Source organism: Lutra lutra, chromosome 13 (genome assembly GCF_902655055.1).
Source record: "Lutra lutra chromosome 13, mLutLut1.2, whole genome shotgun sequence".
NCBI classification, from domain to species: domain Eukaryota; kingdom Metazoa; phylum Chordata; class Mammalia; order Carnivora; family Mustelidae; genus Lutra; species Lutra lutra.
In genome coordinates this window covers 27,209,824-27,234,812 of record NC_062290.1, presented here as the reverse complement: position 1 = coordinate 27,234,812, position 24,989 = coordinate 27,209,824, and the positions used below count along the sequence as shown (strand labels likewise).

At 36.1% G+C, this 24,989-nt stretch overlaps 1 protein-coding gene across 1 annotated transcript in view; it reads left to right on the top strand.

Annotated features, from left to right (window-relative positions):
* AGTPBP1 (ATP/GTP binding carboxypeptidase 1) overlaps positions 1 to 24,989 on the top strand; it is a 158,192-nt gene that overhangs the window by 90,330 nt on the left and 42,873 nt on the right. Inside the window, 3 exon segments of the mRNA XM_047700023.1 lie at positions 8,616 to 8,699; positions 10,285 to 10,371; positions 10,455 to 10,603. Of these exon segments, the coding sequence (XP_047555979.1) occupies positions 8,616 to 8,699; positions 10,285 to 10,371; positions 10,455 to 10,603 (320 nt within the window).

The window sequence follows — 24,989 nt, the reverse complement described above, 5'->3', positions numbered from 1 at the left end:
GCTCTGGCATCCACTGGATGCATCACACACACACACACACACACACACTGCACTGTCCAGAGGCACCTGGCCTCTTAGAGTGCCAGAATGGCCTTCAAAAGGCCGGTGAAGCTCTCAATTAGGAGGAAATACTGTGTAGTAATGGCTTGCCATCTTTCAAAATGAAGTATATGTACCAAATTAGAAACTTCCATGTGGTTCTGTATTCCCAAAAGAAAGAATGTGTAAGTCTCATACCAGGAGGACCAGGAGGTAGGGACAGGAAGTAGTCCTACCTACCTGTGGCTCGCAGTGTTCCACTAGGGGACTTGGCACTTTCTGTCCCTGTACCTCCGAGCTCTGCAGGGTTAGTAGTCCTGGTTCCCAGAGTGGATGTTGTCTTTCGATGGGGGATGTAATGAGGGTACAACTTCCCTACAAGCTGCCAAGGGTGTCTTTAGACTCTTGTGTCTAGGACCAGGAGGCAGAAATAGGCTCTACCATCTGGACCCAGATCAGCTAAAGGAGGTAAGATTGCTTGTACGCCATGGCAGCAGGTTGACTATGTGTGGCGCTCAAGTGATCCACTTGTTTTAAGCATGAGTGGACATGTCACAGCCCCCCAGAATGAGAAGAGATGATTGCCAGGGGCTCAATTAAGTTTGGGTCACTTAATCCAAGACTTGCAGATGGAGCTGAGGGGGAGGGGGATTTAGATTGATGCTGGAGGATTGAGATGAGGCATTGCAGCCTTGGGGAGATTGCTGTGTTGGGAACAAAGTTCATCCTGGTCACATTTCTCTTCTCAGGTTCTCCTTAGGAGATGCCCACAGGAAGTGTGGGGGAACTGCATGGGAACTGCATTTGTTCCTTCAAGTGACAATAATTTGAGACTGGAGGAACAAATGCATGTAGCAAGCATACTTGAACCAGTTGGTTTGACTTGGTAAGCGTGATGAGTCAGTGGGGTGTGTCCTGGCAGGACAGGGCACTCTGAAAATCAAGCCAGAGTGTTTGGATTCTAGACTTGGCTCTCCCACTGATTCTGTGTGTGTATGTTTGAGTGAAATAACTCAATTTCTCTAGATATCAATTTTATTTTCAAACAATGGATTGATGCCCATTACTAACCTGTATTAAAGGAGAAAATAATAGTGTGTCATATGTAGTACAGCAAAGTATTATTTTATAAACTTTTGTTTATAAACTTTTGTTTCGGGGCATGTGTGTATGTGCATGTGCACACTCATAAGCAGTCTTTTTTTTTTTTTTTTTTTAAGATTTATTTGTTTTAGAGAGCGAGTGTGCCCAGGGGATGGGGCAGAGGGAAAGAGAGAGAGAGCGAGAATCTCAAGCAGGCTCCCCACTGAGTGGGAAGCCTGATGTGGGGCTTGATCCCATGACCCTGAGATCATGACCTGAGCCAAAATCAAGAGTTGGGCACTTAACCGACTGAAGTACCCAGACGACCCATTAAGACAGTGATTTTTTTTTTTTTTGAAAGATCTTATTTATTTATTGGAGCAAGAGAGGCAGAGATAGGGCAGGATCAGGGAAGAGAGGGAGAAGAAAGCTACCTGCTGGGCAGGGAGCCTGATGTGGGACTTGATCCCAGGACTCTGGGATCATGACCAGAGCCAAAGGCCGTCGCTTAACCAACTGAGCCACCCAGGCACCCAGTACAGTGATTTTTAAAATGTATTTCTAGTAGGTGATGATCAGAAAACTTTGTCATTCACCTCGAAAACACATATGCAAACTATGGCCTGTTGTGTCAAATACAGCTCACTACTGCCTGTTTATGTTCAACCCACAAGCTAAGAGTGGTTTTACATGTTTAAATGGTTCAAAAAAATTTAAAACAAAACATTTTGTGACACGTGAAAATTATATGACATTCATATTTATGTTTATAAGTAAAGATTTTTGGGGGCACAGCCATTCCTGTTTGTTTATGTATGATCTGTGACTGTTTTGGTGCCACTATGGTAGAGTTGAATGGTTGTTGTAGAGACTGTGTAGCTTGCAAAGCCTATAATATTATTTTTTTTCTTAAAGGAAAAGTTTGCTTGACCCCAGTAGCTAGGTCTGAAGGCTTCCTGGTTCTGTATATGTGATAAAATATCCAATACAGGCCAGATAGTAAGATTTCTTATTACCCAGAAATGCTCGGTTTTTGAAATACTGCATTGAGGATGTTGTTTCTAGTTTGCTTATCTTATTTGCCTAGTCTTCTGCAACTTAGGTTTTGAGCAAATGATAAACGTTTTATAAATTGTTTGCCAACTTTTAGCCCAGCCCCTGTTCAAATGCAATAAAATTATAAATGAATAATGTCAGAATTAATAAGGATTTCTTGTTTGATCATTTTCAGAAAAAGGAAGCATTAGACTTCTTAAAATTAGTCAGTGAAAATATTTTTGTTATTTTGAATTTCTACTTTCCGAATATCACTGATCTTTTTTTTTTTTTTTTAAGATTTTATTTATTTATTTGACAGACAGTGATCACAAGTAGGCAGAGAGGCAAGCAGAGAGAGGGAGAGAGGAGGAAGCAGGCTCCCTGCTGAGCAGAGAGTCTGATGCGGGACTTGATCCCAGGACACTGGGATCATGACCTGAGCCAACCTGAGGCAGAGGTTTTAACCCACTGAGCCACCCAGGCGCCCCTATCACTGATCTTTTAAGCATTAATATTTTTGAAAATAATGCAGCAAATGAATAAAACTTTATTAAAAATTTCTTCACCTCATATGGAAGGGGAAAAACCTACTATAAGCTTTGTATTTCATTGTAGATTGTACTTTAACCCTTGAAATTTTTTTTTACTGTAATCACATACTGATAATTACTTGAATCCATATTTTTTATTTAAGTTGGCTTACAAATTAAAGTGTAACTTACCTCTTGTGTTTTAAAGTGTGCATAGCTTTTTGGGGTGCATTTTTCCTGTTTTTCATATTCTGTAAAATAGAGCATGAGAAAGCGTAGAAAGAAGAAAGGTCACTTTGCCCCATTCACCAGAGGTGGTAACTTCTAGCATTTGATTTTACTTTCCATTATTTTTCTGTGTGTTTTAAGATTGTCTCACTGTATTTTATAATAGGATATAATTTGTATTGCCTTGTTTTAAAAAGCATTTAAGACATTGTACCAACATACTTTTATCAAAATAAAATGAAATATATGACAAAGAAATACGGTGACTCTTAATCACAGAAGTATATCAACTTCTCTCAAAATAAAAGAAATGCAAATTAAAAAGTACTGAGAGGGGCGCCTGGGTGGCTCAGTGGGTTAAGCCGCTGCCTTCGGCTCAGGTCGTGATCTCGGAGTCCTGGGATCGAGCCCCGCATCGGGCTCTCTGCTCGGCAGGGAGCCTGCTTCCTCCTCTCTCTCTGCCTGCCTCTCTGCCTGCTTGTGACCTCTCTGTCAAATAAATAAGTAAAATCTTAAAAAAAAAAAAAAAAAGTACTGAGATACCATGTCCTACATAAAAATTGCCAAAATCTAGACATTTGATAGCTCATTCTATTAATGAGGCTGTGGAGGAACAGGCTCCCTTATACATTGATAATGGGATTTCAGATTGATAGTCCTCTTGTGGAGGGCAGTCTTACAGGGTCTGTCAAGATGAACAATACATATTTCCTTTGACACGTTAATCCCACATCTGGGAATTTATAATTTATAAATTATAATATATATATATATATATATATATATATATATATATATATATATGTATGTATAATTTACACATACGTGAAATGGTATTCAAAGTTTTTTGTTGCAGCATTGTTCCCATGCCAGATTAGTTTAATACATTATGGTGTATCTTTTCTGTGAATACTATGTAGTGATTAAAAAATAGAAAGATCTCTAGGCACTGATGGAAGGAGCTATAAGATGCTTACGGAGGGAAAGTAATAATAGTAGTTAACTGGATAGAGGGAGGATATGGGTTGTTTGGTTCCATGTCAATTTATTACCTGTTCAGAAATTTAAAATTAAAAAGTAGGTGAGGGTCGCCTGGGTGGCTCAGTGGGTTAAAACCTCTGCTTTTGGCTCAGGTCATGATCTCAAAGTCCTGGAATCGAGCCCTGCATTGGGCTCTCTGCTCAGCAGGGAACCTGCTTCCCCCTCTCTCTCTGCCTGCCTCTCTGCCTATTTGTGATCTGTCAAATAAATAAATAAGTAAATAAAATCTTTAAAAAAATAATAAAAAGTAGGTGAAAGAATTGTGGGAAAGGCAAAAATAAGGAAAGCAAAACCCTGAATTTCTTTATATTAAGTCTAGAATGGCTCAGGGGAAACGTAAGTACTTCTGGAACAGACATAATAGCAGAACTCTTAGTAGGAGCAACAGCAGCAGGTAACTTTTATTGAGTGTTTTTTATGGGCCAGACAGAGAACTAAGTAATCAGCACTTTTTATGCCGTGTATATGTGTATTTAAAGTAAGGTGTATCACTTGGTTCTGTGAGGAACTTGATATTCTTCCTCTTACTTTATATAGGACTGTGCTGAAGCTAGGGTTTTTGAGCAATTTATCCAAGATTACACTGTTAGTAAGTGGCAGAGCCAAGAGTCAAACTCTGGTCTAGGTCATGAGTCTGTCCTGTCCATCCTTTAGATAGAGTGATCATGTATATGTGGTTATAGTTAAACCATATTCTATATAAAGATTATCTTCTGTGGATCCTCAGGGAGTACCTGTGTGATGAACAACATTTCCCATAACACCCTTAGAATAAATATAGCATCGAGATGTATTAAATTCTTTCTTGTAACGCTGCTCTTTAGCGGTTAAAACCTAACTAACACAAGACAGTGTTGCTGGTGGCCGCATATCGCATGACCTTCTGAGTATTTTCTGTTCAGACTGCCCTGCAGGAATTATCTTCCGGGTGAAGCCTTTGATAGATACTGAATGTCAGTAGGTTTGAGGTTACAGTCCCCAAGGGTACCTGGAAAATTTTTATTGTTTGTTTTGGCTGGAGATCTGTATATTTTAATAAGCAGGTAAGGTAAAGGAAGGATTGATAATTTATTTATTTATTTATTTATTTATTTACTTATTTTTTAAAGATTTTATTTTATTTATTTGACAGAGAGAGAGAGAGAGATCACAAGTAGGCAGAGAGGCAGGCAGAGAGAGAGGAGGAAGCAGGCTCCCTGCTGAGCAGAGAGCCCGATTCGGGGCTCGATCCCAGGACCCTGAGATCATGACCCGAGCCGAAGGCAGCGGCTTAACCCACTGAGCCACCCAGGCGGCCCGGATTGATAATTTATGAAAATTGTGTCGCTTCACACAAATCCATATCTGACTAAAGGACTGGTTTCCCTCTTTATTAATGAGGGCTGATGGCAGGGAAGATATTTCCCTCAAATGTAATTTTACATGGGCCACTATGTCCCCTAAAATACAATGTCAGAGGTTGAAAACCAGTGGCCCATTGGCTATATTAACTTGCCCATGATTTTGGCTTCACTTGCAAACCGGTTTTTGTTTGTTGTTTTGTTTTGGCTTGCTGATTGCTTACATTTAAGATTAGGGAGATTCCCCATAGAAATCTAAGTTTCTGATATTTCTTGAGAAATTGGTATGATAGCCTTAACCTATGGTTCATACCTGGTAGTTTTAGATAGAAGCTGTGCTCTACAGTTCTCCACACTGGTCACTGGGTCAGCTCACATAGTTAGAGCTGCCTGCTACATGGCTGTCAGTGCTGTTCTGACACACACACACTCTCTCTCTCTCTCTCTTTTTTTTTTTAAGATTTTATTTTTTTGACAGAGAGACAGAGATCACAAGTAGGCAGAGAGGCAGACAGAGAGATAGGGGGAAGCAGGCCCTCCTGCCGAGCAGAGAGCTGGATGTGGGGCTCGATCCTAGGATCCTGAGGCGATGACCCAAGCCGAAGGCAGAGGCTTAACCCACTGAGCCAACCAGGCACTCCTGACCCTCTCTTACATTAAGGAACTTTGCTATAGAACTGAGCTGTTGTATCAGCCTGTTAATAACATTTTCCTTAAAACAAAAAAAACAAAACTCGGACTTTTGTAGGTACTATTTTTTGCACATTTGTGGTATGTATCAACCTTATTTACTAAATTATTCTGACGAGTGGATGTATTTAGTCTTTCACACATACTTGAATACTCTTTTTTTTTAATATGGCATATCTGAATATATGTGAGTGCCATCTCTTATCAAAGATCTGGGCGATATAAATTTTGGACTTGTTTGTTATTGTAATTAATAGCTTTTTTTTTTTTAAGATTTTTTATTTATTTATTTGACAGACAGAGATCACAAGTAGGCAGAGAGGCAGGCAGAGAGAGAGGGGGACGAGCAGAGAGCCGATGCGGGGCTCAATCCCAGGACCTTGGGATCATGACCTGAGCTGAAGGTAGAGGCTTAACCCACTGAGCCACCCCAGGCGCCCCCATAATTAATAGCTTTTTAAAGGTTTAGAAAGAATTTGGCATTTGAAAGTGATGATATGAGCCTTACTCAAGGATTTATATCATAATCCTTTGATACTCATTTTTTGATAGACTGCTTATCAGTGATGAACTATTTTTTGTAGAATAAACCTAAAAATAAATTTAGAGTTGTACATTCTTAATTTTTCCTGTATTATATTTATCTCACCTTTTAATGTTTTCCTGATAATTTTGAGTTCATCAGAATAGATTCTTAGCTTATTCTGAAATTATACTGTGATATGATTAGATATATTTCTAAATTATATGAGAGTTAATACTCCATAATCACAAAGAAGTATCTTTGTACAGGAGACAATTTCACATCTACCTGAAGTTCTTTAGTGGATTCTTAACATTTTATTATAACCATTTTGGTGAATTTTCCCACTCCGCTCTATTAGTAAATCAAGAGACCACAGTTCTAGTCTGCATTACCAGTCTTTTTATTGTTTAAAGTTATTTATTTATTTATTTGTCAGAGAGAGAGAGAGAGAGAGCACGCATGCACATGCAGGGGGACAGCAGGCAGAGAGAGAAGCAGGCATAGGGAGAAGCAGACTCCCCACTGAGCAAGGAGCTCCACTCCAGACTTGATCCCAGGACTCTGGGATCATGACCTGAGCCGTAGGCAGATGCTTAACTGATGGAGCCACCTAGGCGTTCCTGCATTACCAATGTTTAGCTGAAACAGACAAACTTAAAATTTAAATCATTTCATATAATTGGCTTCCTTTTTAAGAATAAGTGCTAATATGACAAGTGACACTGTGACTATTACCACCAACAGACATCTTCCCACCAGGACCCTTGTGGCCAGTCTACCTGGAGTTCCAGGCATCTGGTTTTATGGTCAACATTTATTCTGGTTTGGTTACAGTTTGGTGCCACTTTCAGTGATTGGTATATTCCTTGGCTTAATTAATGACAGGGAGAATTGTGAGGTCTGTGTGTGGCTCACTCTTCTAGGACAGTGGCAGGGATTTTAGGAATTTTTCAGTTAGCTGGTGTCCATTTTGTTGGACTGAAATAGGGGGAGATCAGGCCTAGAGAATCCTGGAGTTTGAGGGTCCATACTTGCTTTCTGACAGAAGTGTTCCCCTCCCTTCCACATTTCCTCTCCAGCCACAGAAGAGAGCACAGATTCTGTGGAATGTGTAAAACTGTTTGCCATTTACGTTTTAGCTGAATTCCAGTAAGGGTGGGTTTAAAAAATCTCCTTTGTACATAATTTCTGGCTTCTTAGATCTTTACTGCTGTTATTATGTATGTAAAATTATTTGCTTAAGGACTAGAGTGTAGCTTCATATTATTTCTATGTAGAAAGTTGTCATAAACATTCAAGTTCTATTTTTTTATTATTAATTTTTTTTAAACATATATTTTTATCCCCAGGGGTACAGGTCTGTGAATCGCCAGGTTTACACATTTCACAGCACTCACCATAGTACATACCCTCCCCAATGTCCATAACTCCCCCCAAGCCCCCTCCCCCCATCAACCCTCAGTTTGTTTTGTGAGATTAAGAGTCACTTATGGTTTGTCTCCCTCCCAATCCCCTCTTGTTTCATTTACTCTTCTCCTACCCCCTTAACCCCCCATGTTGCATCTCCTCTCCCTCATATCAGGGAGATCATATGATAGTTGTCTTTCTCCGATTGACTTATTTCACTAAGCATGATACCCTCTAGTTCCATCCACGTCATCGCAAATGGCAAGATTTCATTTCTTTTGCTGGCTGCATAGTATTCCATTGTGTATATATACCACATCTTCTTTATCCATTCATCTGTAGATGGACATCTAGGTTCATTCCATAGTTTGGCTATTGTAGACATTGCTGCTATAAACATTTGGGTGCATGTGCCCCTTCGGATCACTACGTTTGTATCTTTAGGATAAATACCCAGTAGTGCAAGTTCTTTTTTAAGCTGTTCGACTTACAGCTACATGAAAATCCTGATTTTTGTCTTGTTATGTGTTGATAATTTTTTGTGTGTACAAATACATAGAGGAGGCTCATTTTTCCTTTAAGAAAGTTTTGTCATTTTATACGTTTTTCATCCAAAACTTATTTTGGAGAAAGTTGTGCCTTGGCATAATAATAATGAATTTCGGTGGTCACACTTCTCTTTTATGATTTCAGGACAAAAATTGCTCAAGATATTGAGAGGTTAATACATCAGAGTGATATCATAGATCGAGTGGTATATGACTTAGATAACCCCAAGTAAGTCTGTTGTTGCTGTTGTTGTTGCTTTTACTTTTATTAGTTTTATTTGTACTCTCAAATTTCAGTGTTGTTTGTAAAAGATAAAAAAAATAGAGCTAAATTCCACCAAGTTCGCCCTTACTCCATTTTCATCTTTAAGCAGGGATGTAATGGTAATGTAAAGTTAATCATGATAATTTGAATATATCACAGCCTTTTGCTTTTGTTCATCGGTAGACTTTTAATGGGCTTAATAAGGGAAAGGCCACAAAGTGATAAAAACATCTCTAATTACCTGCAGTGGAGAGAGTGGAGGATTTCACATGGAAGGCTGCAGTTTTGTCCTGTAATATTGAATCTTCATTTCCTTGGGCAACAAATTACCATCCCTTATAGAAGGAATATGGGTTGCCAATTTCTCCTGTGGTCCCTGTTATTCTTTCTCATCTTTTACTGCTTACAGTATGCATTGGTCCTTTCTGTTTACTTTCCAGACCTTTGAGGCCATTTGCTTATGATGCTTCATGCATTGGTATTATTTACGGTTATCACTGGTATCATCACATTTTAGGGTTTAAATATAAATAAATAAATGAAAATTAGAAATGATGAATGTGACTATTATTTGCCTTCTCAGAGGATAAATTTAATTAGCCCTCAATGGATTTCCCCCTCCTTCAACATTCTAATATTTGGGGGGAAATTTCACATCTTAATGGTCTTTTTGGAGGAAACAAAACACCTTTTAAAGATGTTTGTCAGAGAAATAAGGATAAAAGCTGTATCAAAGCTGATTACTGAATTTGGAATAATCTTAAAAATGGAAACCAGATCTCCTTATTCAAAATATCTTAGTTATTTCAGTGGTTGTAATTCTGTGTCAGATCAGGCAGATGTGATAAAAAGAGAAACTCAGGAACCTTGAGGATAGCTTAGACACCAGAGCTATTTGTAACTTAAATGACTTTGGCAAAGTCCTTGAGCTTCTTGGAGTCTTAGTGTCCCCCTATTAGAGTGTAAGCTTCAAAAGAGCAAGCATTTGTATTTAATCAGGGAAACAGACAGACAGACAACTAAAATTGAATCTGGAACCTAGTAGGCAATCAGTAAATACTAAGTAGTGACTATGTAAAGTGAAGATAATACCTTTAGCTTCTTGGTACTAATTAAATAAGATAATATCTGTTATCTAATATAACTCTATAAATTTAAAATAAAATTTTTACCTGAGAACTACATAGTTTAATTAGAATTATTGCTACTTAATACAGGTCATGTGCATTTAAAAAAATCTGGCCTTTTTATATGATTATTAGTATTTAGGAATGACATTTATTCAGTGAGGTGAAATTTCTTATTTTGATTATCATTTACTATAAATGTGAGAACACATCTCTACTTGTAGTTATGATTTTTAAATCTATAAATGTTAGCCAGAGTTTGTGTTTTGCTTGTGTTGGTTGTATTTTTTTGGTTTAAAAATAATGAGGGTGAAGTGGCCATAGTGGTATAGTTTTAATTTGTAGTGTAATTTTATTTATCTTTTGTTCACTTATTTACATGCAATGTATTTTATTAAACTTATTTCAAAAATTTTGTTTAGTTACACTATTCCAGAAGAAGGAGATATTTTGAAGTTTAACTCCAAATTTGAATCTGGGAATCTGCGCAAAGTAATTCAAATTAGAAAGTAAGTCATTTAAGTTTTCACATTTTGTCTATACACAGATATTTTCCTAATTCTAATCAGATTTCTATATTTTCTATTTTCAGAAATGAATATGATCTTATTTTGAACTCAGATATAAATAGCAATCATTATCACCAGTGGTTTTACTTTGAAGTCAGTGGAATGCGACCGGGTGTTGCTTACAGGTTTAACATCATTAACTGTGGAAAAGTCCAACAGTCAATTAATTATGGTAAGGACATGTTTTGTTCCCCTAATTTTAAAAAGTATGTAGGCATCTTAACTGAGGGACAGGAGTTGTTGTTTTTTTTTTTATTATGTGACTTGTTTAAAAAGGTTCATTGTTCTTTGTTCTTTTTTTCTCTAGTTCTCAAAATTCAGGTATTTATTATGCAAATTTAAATAAACTGAGTTTTGCTTTGATGGGGAAAAACCCTTTAAAATGTAGTGAGTATCTTTGATTTCATCCAAATCAAATACAACCAAAGATTTATTACTAATGCTGCATAAAATCTAGTTTTTTATGTCAGTTTATCTAGAGGAGAATTATATAAAGTCATCTTTCTAAATTTTTAATAATCTCCCAGAAATATGATAGAAGTTGAGGAAAGGTCTCACATTCTCTTCACTGAATTTCCTCAAGTGGCTACGTCTTCCAGAGTCAGGATTTGACGTTGGTGCAGTGCGGGTGCAGAGTTTCATGCCATTTTATTACATTTGTAGGTTCTTGAACCAGTCACTGCACACCAAGATGCAGAATACTTCTGTCAGCACACAGCCTTGTGCCCCTCCTTTATCACTCGCCTTTCAGCAAGATATTAGCTATAGTTTTCTGCAAATTTTTAAAATCTAGGTTGAGGAGGTTTCCTTCTATTACTCTTTGCTGAGGTTTTTGTTTTGTTTTGTTTTTAATCATGAGTGGGTGTGTGAACTTTGTCATATGCTTTGTTTTCAGTTGGTCTGATCATTTTCTTTTCTTTTTTAGATTGTTTTTCTTCTTTAGATGTTACTATGGTATATTATATTGATTGAGTTTTGAATATTGAACCAGCCTTTTTTTAAACCATGGAATAAAGTCCACTTTGTCATTGTGTATAGTTGCTAACATTTTGTTAAGAATTTTTGTATTTGTGTTCAGGAAGAATATTGAGCTATAATTTTCTTTTTTCTTTTTGTATTCTGTTTCTTCTTGGTATGGTGGTAATACTGACCTCATAAAATGTTTGGGAAATGTTTCCTCCTCTGGTTTTTTTGGAAGAGCTTGTATAAATTCAGTGTTAATTCTTAAACATTGATAGAATTTTCCAAGTGAAACGATCTGGAATCTGGAAGGATGTCTTTTTTGATAGTCTTTGAATTACAAACTAAATTTCTTAATAGTTTTAGGGCTGTTCAAATTATTTCATCTGGAGTGAGTTGTGATATGTGGTAGTTTGTGCTTTTTAGGAATGGATCCATTTCTTCTAAACTGTCAAATGTGTGTGTAGACACCGTTAGTAACCTTTTGAGGTCTGCATTGTCTGTAGTGACACCCCTTATTTCAATTCCTAATAATAGTGATTTGTGTTTTTCTTTTTGTTTTCCTTTGTCAGTCCTGCTAGAAGTTTGTCAATTTTCTTAACTTTTTCCAAGAACCAGCTTTTAGTTTCGTTTTTTTTTTTTTTTCTCATGAGACAGTTTTAAAAACTCTAGTGTTGTACCAGCAAAAATATTAATGGTTGTTAAGTGTGAATATGATGATGCTTTTTAAGGGCATTTCTGGAAATTACAGCTTTCAAGAGTTGAAAACGGTGTGTTCAGTTGTCATTATTTTTGTGGAAAATAGGAAACTGTATATGCTGGATGATTACATGTGTGGGATAAAAGCTTTAGGCAGATTCACTAATTTAATGCAGTAATTATAGGAAGATTGGGTTGACTAATATCTGGTTTAGTTATAAGCATTTTTTAAAGTTTTTAAATATTTTGTAATCTTTAAATAATCCATTTTTAATGTGTATTTCTTATTTAAGGAGTCAATGGTTATATTTTGCATGGAGAGTAATATGAAAATTCTTGATACAAACCTATTTAACATTCTTTGTTTTTGGGATTTGGGGGCATAACTAGTAATCACTGAATGTCACGTTTCTTAGAAAAATTTACTTTTGACCCTAAACCTTCATATAATTTTTAAAAATTACCTTATTTGAAACTCAGATTATTACAGCAGTTAGGAAATCTCATGTTTTCCCTATTTAACTTGTAAGTGTAATGCTAGCATAGTATTTTAGAGGGGAAAAGGACATTCAATGAAATGGAATTATATTTGTATTTTGGGTGCTCCATAAGAGCATATAAATATAAAGAGGCTTTTGATTCCTGAAATGATCATTTTCAAATTGTAGACCTATAGGTAGATGACCTCTCTACTAACTGTTCTTATTTGTTTACTTTTATAAAATAATACTCTTACTACTTTAAACTTTATTATTTTAATTTTTAAAATTAAAAGCTTGTAGGGGTGCCTGGGACGCTCAGTTGGTTAAGTGGCAGACTCAATTTTGGCTCAGGTCATGGTCTCAGGGTTCTGAGGTTGAGCCCTATGTTGAGCTCTGTGCTCAGCAGGTAGCCTGCTTGAAATTCTTCCTCTCCCTCTCCCTCTGTTCATGCTTGCCCTCTCTCCCAAAAATAAATGGATACTACATACATAAAATTAAAAGCTTATGTTTTGGACCAGTGCTCTATTTTTAAAAAAATTTTATTTATTTAATTAAAAATTTTTTCTATTTTTTTGAAACTTGTACCTTCATGTGATACATTAAAAAACAAAAAACAAAAAAACTCTTCCTTTAGTGTCATTTTAAATTTAAAATAAATAAAATTTTATAACTGAAACCGAATCAAAGCAATGAGACAGATGACTACTTTATTTTAAAATTTTCCCTTCTCTTTAGTACTTGCCCTTTGGGTATTCTTGTGTGTTTGTCACACTTTCCAAACTCAACCTCATAGGGATTTGGGTAACAGAGTGGTGTCAAGAAAATTAAAACCATCAATAGTGCATCATCCAGAAATAATCACTTTAATATTGTTTTTTTCTAAACTTTTTTTTTTTAATAAGGCAATATATGATTTCTACATATACACAGTTAGGTATTTATTTTTAAAAAAATAAGACATGTAACCCATGCAGTTTCACAGTCTGTATGTTAACCAAACATTATATTGTTAACACTTTTTCTGGTAAATATTCCTCTGAAACAGAGTTTAAATGGACATCCTACAGAGTTACTAGAACTTAACCAAACCTTTCTTTGTTGTCGATTTAAGTTTCTAATTATTTTCTATTTTAAATAATGCTGAGATCAACATTATTGTATAAAATATTTGTAAAATAATTATTTAGTTACAAATTCACAAAAGTGGAATATCATTGACTGGCAGCTGTGAATACTCTCTTTTCTGATGAGTAAGCAATGGATTTTTTTTTTTTTAAGATTTATTTATTTTAGAGAGAGGGAGAGAGAGAGAGAGCATGCATGTGCAGTGAGGAGGGAGGGTGGAGAGAGTTTTAAGCAGACTCTCCACTGAGCAGGGATCCTGAGGGGGGCTTGATCTCATGACTTTGAGATCACCACTGAGCCGAAATCAAAGGTGGGACACTTAACTGAGTGAGCCAGCCAGGCGCCCTAAATAGTGGATCTTTATGTGGGAAATTTGGCAAATTAAAAACGATTTAAGGGTGCCTAGGTGGCTCCGTTGTTAAGCATCTGCCTTCAGCTCAGGTCATGATCCCAGGGTCCTGGGATTGAGCCCCACATGGGGCTCCTTGCTCAGCAGGAAGCCTGTTTCTCCCTCTTCCACTCCCCCTGCTTGTATTCCCTCACTCGCCATTTTTCTCTCTCTGTCAAATAAATAAATAATAAATAATCTTTTAAAAATTAAAAAAAAAACATTTAGAGAAGAATCTTACAGGAAGAAGAGAAAACCACCATTTAGCATTTTGTTATCTATCCTCAAACTTATTCACATAATTTTAATATTAAATTTTTTCCTTTGATAGGTTCATTTTACAATATGAAAATTCACGCAAAACTATTTTAATTGCACAATATTTTATAAAAAAAACTTCCCATGCCATCAGTATTTCAGTGACATCATTGCTATGTTTATATAATATTCTGTTGAGTAATGTACAATGATTATTTTAATGATAACAGTTTGGGAATTTTTTTCAGCATTTCAAAATTATAAGCTGTGCTGTGCTTGATATCCTTAATTATTTTGTGTGTGTGTGTATTTCTGAGTATTGCATTGCCATCAATTCCTCCAAGTAGAATTTATCAAAGAAAATGAACATAGGTTCCTGAAGACTAGGGAAAAGGGGTACTTTTTGTGCTGGTAGGGGTGTTAAATTAATTCAGCCTTTTTCAAGTGCATTTGATAATATGCTTTCATTGTTAATATTTAATCATCTAGGATTTATTTTGGTATATTCTGTGAATTGGGATCTCACTGAATCCTATCGTTAGTAGTTAAGTCAGTATTTATCAATATTGACAAATTGAGTTATTTCTCAAATGTTTACATTTGTAACTCTGTTCCTGACCCTTTAGTGAAAGAAGAGGAGGAAACATTGCTTAGAAGACATTATATGTGGTTGGTCTGTGGGAGCTCTTACAGAAAAATGGTGTGGTTAGTAAAAACAGTTTGGAAACTGGTTGGTGAGATAGCACTATTAACCTGCACATAGTTACTGCCTTTTTGAATCTAGGTTGAATTATTCTGACCTTCTTCTCATATTATTTGTCCCCACTGGTTTGAAATACCACAGTTCTCAGAAGCAGTGGTCTAGCCTTTGTTTGGGGGCTGTTTGTTGTTCTAGTACCACTTGACTTTCTGTTTAGTGTAATGTCTTTGGTTTTTTTTTTTTTTTTTTGTCTTTTTAAAAAATTTTATTTTTGATTTTTTCAGTGTTCCAAAATTCATTGTTTATATACCATACCCAGTGCTCCATGCAATACGTGCCCTCCTTATTAATACCCACCATGATGTCTTTGTTGCTCTAGTACCACTGTTGTGTAAGTGACTGTATAGTACAGCTAACACTTTTTTCAAAAACAATTTTAAGAATTTTTTCTACCTATTTTTCCAGAATAGTTTATTCTAAATAATATTCAAATGGTTTTTTCAAGTGCCAAAAATTTCCATTGCATGAAACTTGTAGAATAATCTGCGAGAAATTGATTTTTTTTTTTTACAAACTGATTTTTTTTATATTAAGTCTTACTGCTTAAGAACATGGTGTATAGGTTTGTTTATTCATTTGTTATGGCCTCACCTAAGTTTTTTAGTTTTCTTTTTGTAAGTTCTGTTCATTTCTACTTACTTTCAAGTATTTTATGTATTTTTTGGGTTTCTCTTAGGAAAGAGTACTCCCTGTTTTCAGGCTTGTTATTACATATAATTAAGAAAGCTGTCAGGTTTTATATATTCACTTGAAAATCAACCTCCTTACTGAACTTCCTTACTAGGTTTCATAGTTTCTCATTTGATACTGTGGGTTTTCTTGGTAGGTCCCTAGGATTTTTCCTTATCCATATTTATACTGTGTATCTTTCATTGTTTCATACCTTTTATTTATTTATTATTTATTTATTATTTATTATTATTTATTTAAAAGATTTTATTTATTCATTTGACAGAGAGAAATCACAAGTAGGCAGAGAGGCAGGCAGAGAGAGAGGAGGAAGCAGACTCCCTGCTGAGCAGAAAGCCCGATGTGGGGCTTGAACCCAGGACCTGGGATCATGACCTGGCCGAAGGCAGCGGCTTAACCCACTGAGCCACCCAGGCGCCCCTGTCTCATAACTTTTATATATGACTTACGAGAATGTTTAAAGTAAAAAGGAGACATTAGGCATCCTTGTTTTATTTTGACTTTAATGTGAATTTTTCTAGTATTTACATTAAATACATTAGTTCTTCTTTTGAGTATGGATTCTTTTTTCTAGTAAAGAATTTCTGTTGTTATTAAGTTTTAAAAATCAAAAGTATTTTTTTTTGTATTTATTAATATGATGTGACCATATAATACTATGAGCTCTTAATGTGCTTGTACTAATGTTCTTACTATGAAATCATCCTTAGGTTTCAGAAGTAAATTCACTTTGCCATGTGAATTAATATTTTAATATATATCTATTTTTAATTTATTAGTATTTTGTTTTAAAGGCTTTTTATATCACTGGTCATAAGTTAGGCAAGTCAGTTTCATTTTTGGAGGGCTGTCTTCATCCAGTTTTGGAGGCAAGCTGATGCTAACTTTGAACATTTAAATGGAGAAGGTTTTATTTCCCCCCACTGTGTTCTGGAGCAGTATAGCATTTACATGTCTTCATGAAATTTGGAAAGAATGCATCTCTAGACCTATCTTGATTGTGTGCCCCTTGGGTGGGAAAGGGAGTAGCTGGGTAACTTTTTCAGATATCTGTGACTTAGTCTCGTTTTCTATTCCTTTTTTTTTAAGATTTTATTTATTTGAGAGAGAGAGCACGAGCATGAACGGGGTTGCGGGGAGGCAAAGGAAGAGGGAAAAGCAGGCTCCCCGCTGAGCAGGGAGCCCCGCATGGGGCTTGATCCCAGGGCCCCAGGATCTTCACCTGAGCCGAAGGCTTAACTAACTGAGCCACCCAAGTGCTCCTAGTTTGCTATTACTTATTGTGGCAATCTTGATAATTTATATTTTCTTATATACATGACATTTAGATTTTCAAAATTCACTAGAAATCATGTAGATTTCTATACAGTATCTGCAGTATGTGTGCTCGCTTCTTTTGCTTATTTCCCTTTTGTTGTGCTCACAACATAATTTATTGTTTTAAAAACCTAGGTCTTGGTTTTATTCATTATTTCCTTTCAAAGATTTTTATTTATTAATTTTTCTGTTTTCCTCCCTGAAGTTTGACTTTTTTTCTTCTTTTTAACTTTCGGTTTGTTTACCTAAATTTATTTTTGATGACCAAGCATTTGCTCTTGATTATAACTTATTTCTATATCCCTTCCCCTCTAGATTTTAATATTAAGACTCTGTATTATTTTCTAGATTGCCTCTAATTGTATGTAGTGTTGGTATCCTTTTTGATCCAAGAATTATTTAGGTAAACATCTGTTACATTCCTATAGTTGATTAGGTTATTTTGATTAAAATTTTTAAATTATTTTCAAGTTGTAATGCATTTTGTTCATATACATAGAAAATTTATGACTTGGAATAACTTTTTATGGCTTAAGATCAGGTCAGTTTTTGATTTCATGTTCTCTCCTGGCAACAACTTAATATACATTGTTAGTTTAGTGTTATAAGTTCATTTATTTGGTTTTCTGTGTCCTTATTTATTTTTTACCTTCTCTTTCTGCCTCTTAAAAAATTGTCTTTCAGGGGCACCTGGGTGGCTCAGTGGGTTAAGCCGCTGCCTTCGGCTCAGGTCATGATCTCAGGGTCCTGGGATCGAGTCCCGCATCGGGCTCTCTGCTCAGCAGGGAGCCTGCTTCCCTCTCTCTCTCTCTCTCTCTCTCTCTTTGCCTGCCTCTCTGTCTACTTGTGATCTCTCTCTGTCAAATAAATAAAATCTTAAAAAAAAAAAAATTGTCTTTCAGTTCTGTGTTTCTGTCAATCCCTCATTTACAAAAACATATTTTTTTCTACTTAAGCAATATTATTTGGCACATAGTTATAACTTTTCCATATTCCTTTTGTATGTACCATTTAATGGTATAAATTAATAGCCATACCTCAGTATTGTTAGCCTTGAATTCTATTTTTATATTGTTTTGGTTTGAATTTGCTTGATATATCTTTGCCTGTTGTTTCTTATAAATAGAGGTTGATTTTGTTGTTTGACCCTTGTCTTTAATATGATTTTAACTTATATGAAATTATTTTTATAATTGACATGTTTGGTTTTTTAATGCTTCCTCTTTTTGTGCTTTATTGTTTTATCTGTTATTCTTTAAGGGACTTCAAGGTGTAGTGCAGCACTTTTTTTTTTTAGCTGTGGAAATCCAAAATACGTATATGAAAAAATAGAGCATGAGGCATATTGCATTGGATTTTTCTCAGTCCTGCTTCATCTGCCTCAAGTTTACTAGAAACTCCTCCCAGATTCTGACAACAAGTGGTCTCTTATGAGTTCTTCTTATTTTCATTATTTATAAGTATTTAACTCAGAAGTTGTTTATAGCTGTAAAATGAGCTTTTAGGTAGATGTATTTTTTTAAGTTAAACTCTGTCATTAGTTTTGTTGTTAGTACAACATAAAGGAAATCTTGGTTTTTCTTAACATCAATAGAAGAAGGAAGGGACTAGTATTTTAGTAAAGTGGAATTCAACATTTTAAGAAATTGCAACTAGCTATGTAATTAATGTTATTGTCATTAGATTCATTTTGACTTCCCTTCAGGGATGGTGCTGATGATTAAAAATACTTGCAATGGAAACTTGTTCAGCCAGAAGGATTTGTTTAATTGCCATACATAATTGAAATCAGGAAATAATATTAATTAGTTTTAATTGTTTTTCTTTGTTTGATTGGGACGTTCTGGTTGCAGGAGTATTTAAGTATTGGGTTCTAGCAAATATGTCCAAAAATGTCTTCTTTCGCAGTGCCCCCAGAAGAGGCAGCATTACTGTTGCTTTCGTTTCTCAAATTGCCCTTTTCTTGGGAATTTTTCAGGTGATTGTATTAAATACTTAGTTTTATCACAGGTGAATGATCTTATTTGTGAATTTAATTTGAGAATTTCTGTCACTGTATAATAATGCTGTTCTCTGTTGTAATCTATTTCTCTCTCACCGCCCCCCCATTACTTGAAAGGGGTTTGCTTAGATTACCGCTAGATGGCAGTCTTGCATTTTTGTTACTTGGAGCTTTCATTTCTAGCTCCTTCCCTGTTGCCTTTGTACTCCATTTCTCTAGGTCCCACCACCACCCTTCCTTTACCTCCTCCCCCCAGCCATGTCTCCCAGATACATGAGGATTTTTAACCACCTTCTTATATAAATCGAACATGTGTGGAACCAGGCAACAGAATAGAATTTTGGAGTCTTGTCTGTAGCACTCCCACCTTGCCCACGTTAGTTAATTCCGTGCTTGGAAGTTGAGCTGAGCTATCTCTGGACTAAGGAAGCCTTCCCTGACTCTTCAGGCCGGATTAGTACCCTTGATAAATGTTCCTTGTATTTTTTCTTCTTTGGGGTGTTTATAACAGTTTTATGTTGTTTATGTGTGTGGCTGATTAATCCCTTTCCTGCCCCCCCCCGCACTTGTTATAAATTCCACACAATCAGGGACAGTGTCGCTGTTGCTGACTGCTGTACTCACAGTAGGGCATGAATGGATGATTGATAAATGAATGAGGCGACGGGTGGGTGAACTATGAAGAAAATCCCATTAGGAATGTAAAATGAATATGCACAAAATAATATGTCAAGAAGATTCTAGTTTGGGGCACCTGGGTCACTCAGTTTTGAGTGGCCAACTCTTGATTTCGGCTCAGGTCATGATCTCCGGGTCCTGGATTGAGCCCTGCCTCAGGCTCCATGCTCAGCGGGGCGTCTGCTTGAGGATTCTCTCTCTCCCTCTCCTTTTACCCCTCCCCACTTAAAAAAAAACAAATCTTCAAATAAAGAAGATTCAAAAAAGATTCTAGTTCAATTTATGATAAACTTTTTCTAAATGTTTTGAAATACTTTCAAATTTATAGAAAAGTTGCTCCCTTAATGCAGTCGTTGAGGATTTGAAATGATGCCTCATTACCCTAGAATACTTTTGGTGTATTTTCTAAAACAGTGGCATTTTTTATTATAACTACTAACATTAGGAAATTATAATTGATACGTGAATCCTTTTTAATCCATAGGCCCCTCATTTGAGTTTCGTCTGTTTCCTCAATAATGTGCTTAATAGCAAGAGGATTCAGCTCAAACCATGTGTATTTAGTTGTTAGATGTCTAAACTCTTAATCAGGAACAGTTTTGCAGGCTTTAACATTCATGACCTGACATTTTTGAAAGTTATAGGACTCTTATTTTGTAGAGTGGTTCTCAGTGTGGAGTTGTCTCATGTTCCTCGTGACTCAATTCAAGTTAGGTTTCTGTGGCAGGAATGTTACAGAGGTGATGTACTCTGGTGACACAGGATGTGTTTGTCCCATTACTGATAATAATCATTTTATCACTTAATTAAGTCTGAGTCTGTCAGGCTTTTCCATTGTAAACTTACCCTTTTTCTTTTTGTAATTAATAAGTATTTTAGGTGGAAGTATTTTGAAACTATGTAAATATCTTTTTCCTCTTCAGACTTTTAATATGTGAATATCAGTCCAGAATGGGTTTCCTGTTTTATTGGATGGATTGTAATTTGTTTCTGTCATTATTTATTTTCATGCTCAAATTGCCCAAGCTTTGGCCAGTGGGATCCCTTTAGTACTGGCTTGTGTGTCCTTTTGACATATCCCTATCATTCTTTATGGGCGTCCTTGCTTTTTGGCACACAGCGCTCAGAGTTCCCCTTGCCTGGTACCGATCATTTCTAGGAAGAGCCCTGGTTTGTTTTAGTCATGAATCGTATTTAAAAACCAAGGTCTGGGGGCGCCTGGGTGGCTCAGTGGGTTAAGCCGCTGCCTTTGGCTCAGGTCATGATCCCAGGTCCTGGGTTCGAGCCCCACGTCGGGCTTTCTGCTCAGCAGGGAGCCTGCTTCCTCCTCTCTCTCTGCCTGCCTCTCTGCCTACTTGTGATTTCTCTCTGTCAAATAAATAAATAAAATCTTAAAAAAAAAAAAAATAAAAAATAAAAACCAAGGTCTGTGTGCACTGTATGCATATTGTTACTGGACTTCTCAGTAGACAGAGCTGAGGACTGTATGTTTGTATATACAAATATATATACAGAAATTTTCATTTGTAGTAGTTTCTCCGCATGTATGTATATATTTATATATATATTTATATATTTATGTTTGTGTGTGTGTGCACATATACACACATCCCCATACAATCTCCATGAGGTCACGCTTATACCTTTAATTCCACAGATTCTGTTCTGGTGGTTTTCCCTATATTTACAGTGTCCTTCTCCAACATGGAGAATTTGGGCTTTCATTATCCTTAGTGTATTTACATAGTGATCAGTTCCAGTGTATGTTAAAATCCTTCTGATGCCTTTTTGGGCAGATGCCCTCCTCACCTCATTCAGGGTCTGACACCTAAGTCAGCTTTTCTTCCCACCCCGCCCCTGCAAGTGTGCCTCTCTGCTTGTGTTCATTTTGTTTTTAATTTCTAGTTTTATCACATGGTGACAGTTTTGTTTGTAGTGTTTCTTTTTTATGGAACTCCTGACATTTCCTTTTGATCTAATATATAATCAGTTTTTGTGAGTATTTCACGTGCTGTTAGAATAAGGTATATATATTCTGTATTATCAGGATATTGTGTTCAACATCTGTATATAAGATTTACTTTATCGATTATGTTCTTTAAATCTTCCGTATACATATTCTTCATTTTTTTTCACTTGGCCTGTCACGTACTGAGAGTGGTGTGTCCGTCTACTATAAATAGTATGATTTGTCTTCTGTATCTCCTGTAGTTTCTGCTTTACACAGGACGTTGGTCTTACCTGGTGCATAGGTACTGTATGTTATTAATCTTCAGTGTGAATGGTCACTTTATAAAGTTCTTTCTTTGTCTCATTTAATATATTTTGGCATTTAATCTACTTTGATCTCAACGTTTCAACCCCTACTTTGTTTCTATTTGCCTAGTGTGTCTTTGCCCATTTTTAGACTTAGGGTAACTTAATTAAAAAATTTGGTGTAGTCTGTCTTCTAGTAATGCTGAAAACCTGGGGGTTATGTGTGGTTTTATTTGTGCTACTTGTTGAATTTATTTATTTACTTTTTGGTGGTGAGGATATGTGTGGAGATTCAGATTTAAGTGGCCATCATTATCCTCCAGACCAACAATGTGGTCTTCCTATTTTTAGTATAAATTTCTGCTGTAATACTAGCCATATTAGAAGTGTGTATTTTTTCTAGGTGGAATTACCATGTCCAAATGATATGTGCAGGTTGTGATAGGTGCCTTAAGGTTATTCGAGCTCCATTTTAAACTTTACTTGTCCCCCTTCTCTGTTAAATGTGAGAGTAATAGCTTCAACTTGAAAATTTCATGAATCTGTGATTCATAGTACATTTGATGATTAGGCCTAAAACACCTTGTCTTTCTTCGTGTCTGTATTGTTACTGAGCATCTACTCCCTACAGCTTTGGCCTTTACACAGCTATTATTAGAAGCCAGTGCCATTGGTTGTTGGCTTCGTCGTGGCAATTTAGTATTTTGATTGTATTCAAGTGACAAGGTTGACTGTTCTTAGCATATTTTTTATGCATATACAGGTTTATCCTGTGGCTGATGACAACAGTTATAGTCAAAATGTCAGGTTGAATAGACTGTTTATTCAGTCTGAGTTACCTCATTTGATTGATTCTTCCTGGGGCTACTTCTTTGGTTCAAATGGTTTTTGTTATAGTCAGAATTTTCAAATATCCCTTCTTCCACTCTAACTATAATCAACTATCATTTAAAAAGTACTATAAGAATACATTGTCTTCTATAAAATTAGAACACTTCAGATAAATCTAATGTGCGCTGACTTCAATTGGAACCTTACCATAGTTAACTATGATTATGCCTTTTATGTGTCTAGAGGAGTTTGAAGTTTCAGATTGAAATGGGCCAGTGAATCCTAGGAAGGAATAAAGATCCTGGACTCCATTATATGCTCCAGTGAAATACTTGAATTTCAGGTGTAAAGAGAGAATCTTAACATACTTCCACTTTAAAACAACTGGTTACTTAAATAATAATAATAAGAGCAGCTAACATTTATTGAATATTTGCCGTGTGCCAGGCCTTATTTCTAAGTGCTAACACATGTGACACTCTTCATCCATTAAACAGAATCCATTTTACAGCAGAGAAAAATAGGGCATCAGAAGTTTAGTAATCCGCCTGGGATCATGCATCTGGCAGGTGATGAAGTTGGAGTTCAGACAGGTAGTCTGGTTGCAGATTGTATGCTCTTAATCACTGTGTTCTGCATGTGAAAAAATTAGATTAGTGTTGGACTTCTCATCTGTGGCACTGGAAGCTAGAGGACAGCCAAATGTCTTTTGCGAAATCTGTCATTTGTTTGCCATTACCAACAAACTACATCTTTGTGTATGTAGAATGCAGAAAATATGTTACCCCTGAGCCCTCTGTGAGAAAAATAAATGAGTAAAAGATCTCAAGATAGAAACGGAATTTATAAAATGTGTTAAAAGTTAAAATGTTCTATGGGGGGGTGACATGGAAGAAGTGAAAGTTAACTTATCTTGGTGGGATTGCTTAGTTACTGATACAGTATCAGTGAAATACCAGTTAATCCTAACTATGAGGATGGGAGGTAGAATTGATGAGCACAACAGAAAGCTTCCAAATAATGGGAAAAGAAAAAGAAATTGGAGAAATGTAACCAGGCCAGTAATAATAAGGTAGAGAAGAAAAAAGAAACATTAAATAGTAGAAAGAAAATTAGATGAAAGGAATGAGATGAAGTGTATATCTGTCATCACTGACTTGAGCTGAAATGTCTTCAAAAATAAAATATTGGAAGTTATACAGGGGACGCCTAGGTGGCTCAGTTGGTTAAGCATCCGCCTTCAGCTCAGGTCATCCCAGGGTCCTGGGATTGAGATCTGCATCAGGCTCCTTGCTTAGTGGGGACCCTGCTTTTCCCTTTGCCTGCAGCTTCCTCTGCTTGTGCTCTCTCTCTCTCAGACAAATAAATAAATAAAATCTTTTAAAAAAAATTATACAATAGGAAGGAGGGCAGTGTTGATTAAATGACAAAGTTGAAAATAAGTGCTTAGGCAGAGATAAACTAGCCAAATGCAAATAAAATATAGCAGAAGTGGTTCTCTTATTGCCAGAAGTGGAATTGCTGGATCATATGGTATATCCATTCTCAATTTTTTGAAGAACCTCCATGCATGTTGTCCGTAGTGGCAGTGTCCGTTTACATTTACATCCAGACAAAAAAAAATTCAGGTTCAAAAGCACTGAATAGATACTTCATATGTACTAGTTGCAGTTATTGAAGATGTATAATAATCACAAACATTTTTTTAAAGATTTATTTATTTGAGAGAGAGAGAGCAAGCAAGGACCAGTTGGGGGAGGGGTAGTGGGAGAGGGAGAAGCAGACTCCCTGCTGAGCAAGGAACCCCACGACACAGGGCTTGATCCCCTGAGATAATGACCTGAGCTGAAGGCAGATGCTTAACTCACTGAGCCACCCAGGCGCCCCAATCACAGACATTTTCTCAACTGAGGTATAATTGACATAAAATCTTATGTTAGTTTAAGATGTATAACATAATGCTTTAATATTTGTATATGTTTTGAAATGATCCTCTCAAGAAGTCTAGTTAACATCTGTTGCCACACGGTTGTGAAGTTTTTTCTTGTGATGAGAACTTTGAAGATCTACTGTCTTAGCAACTTTCAGATGTGTAATATAGTATTATATATT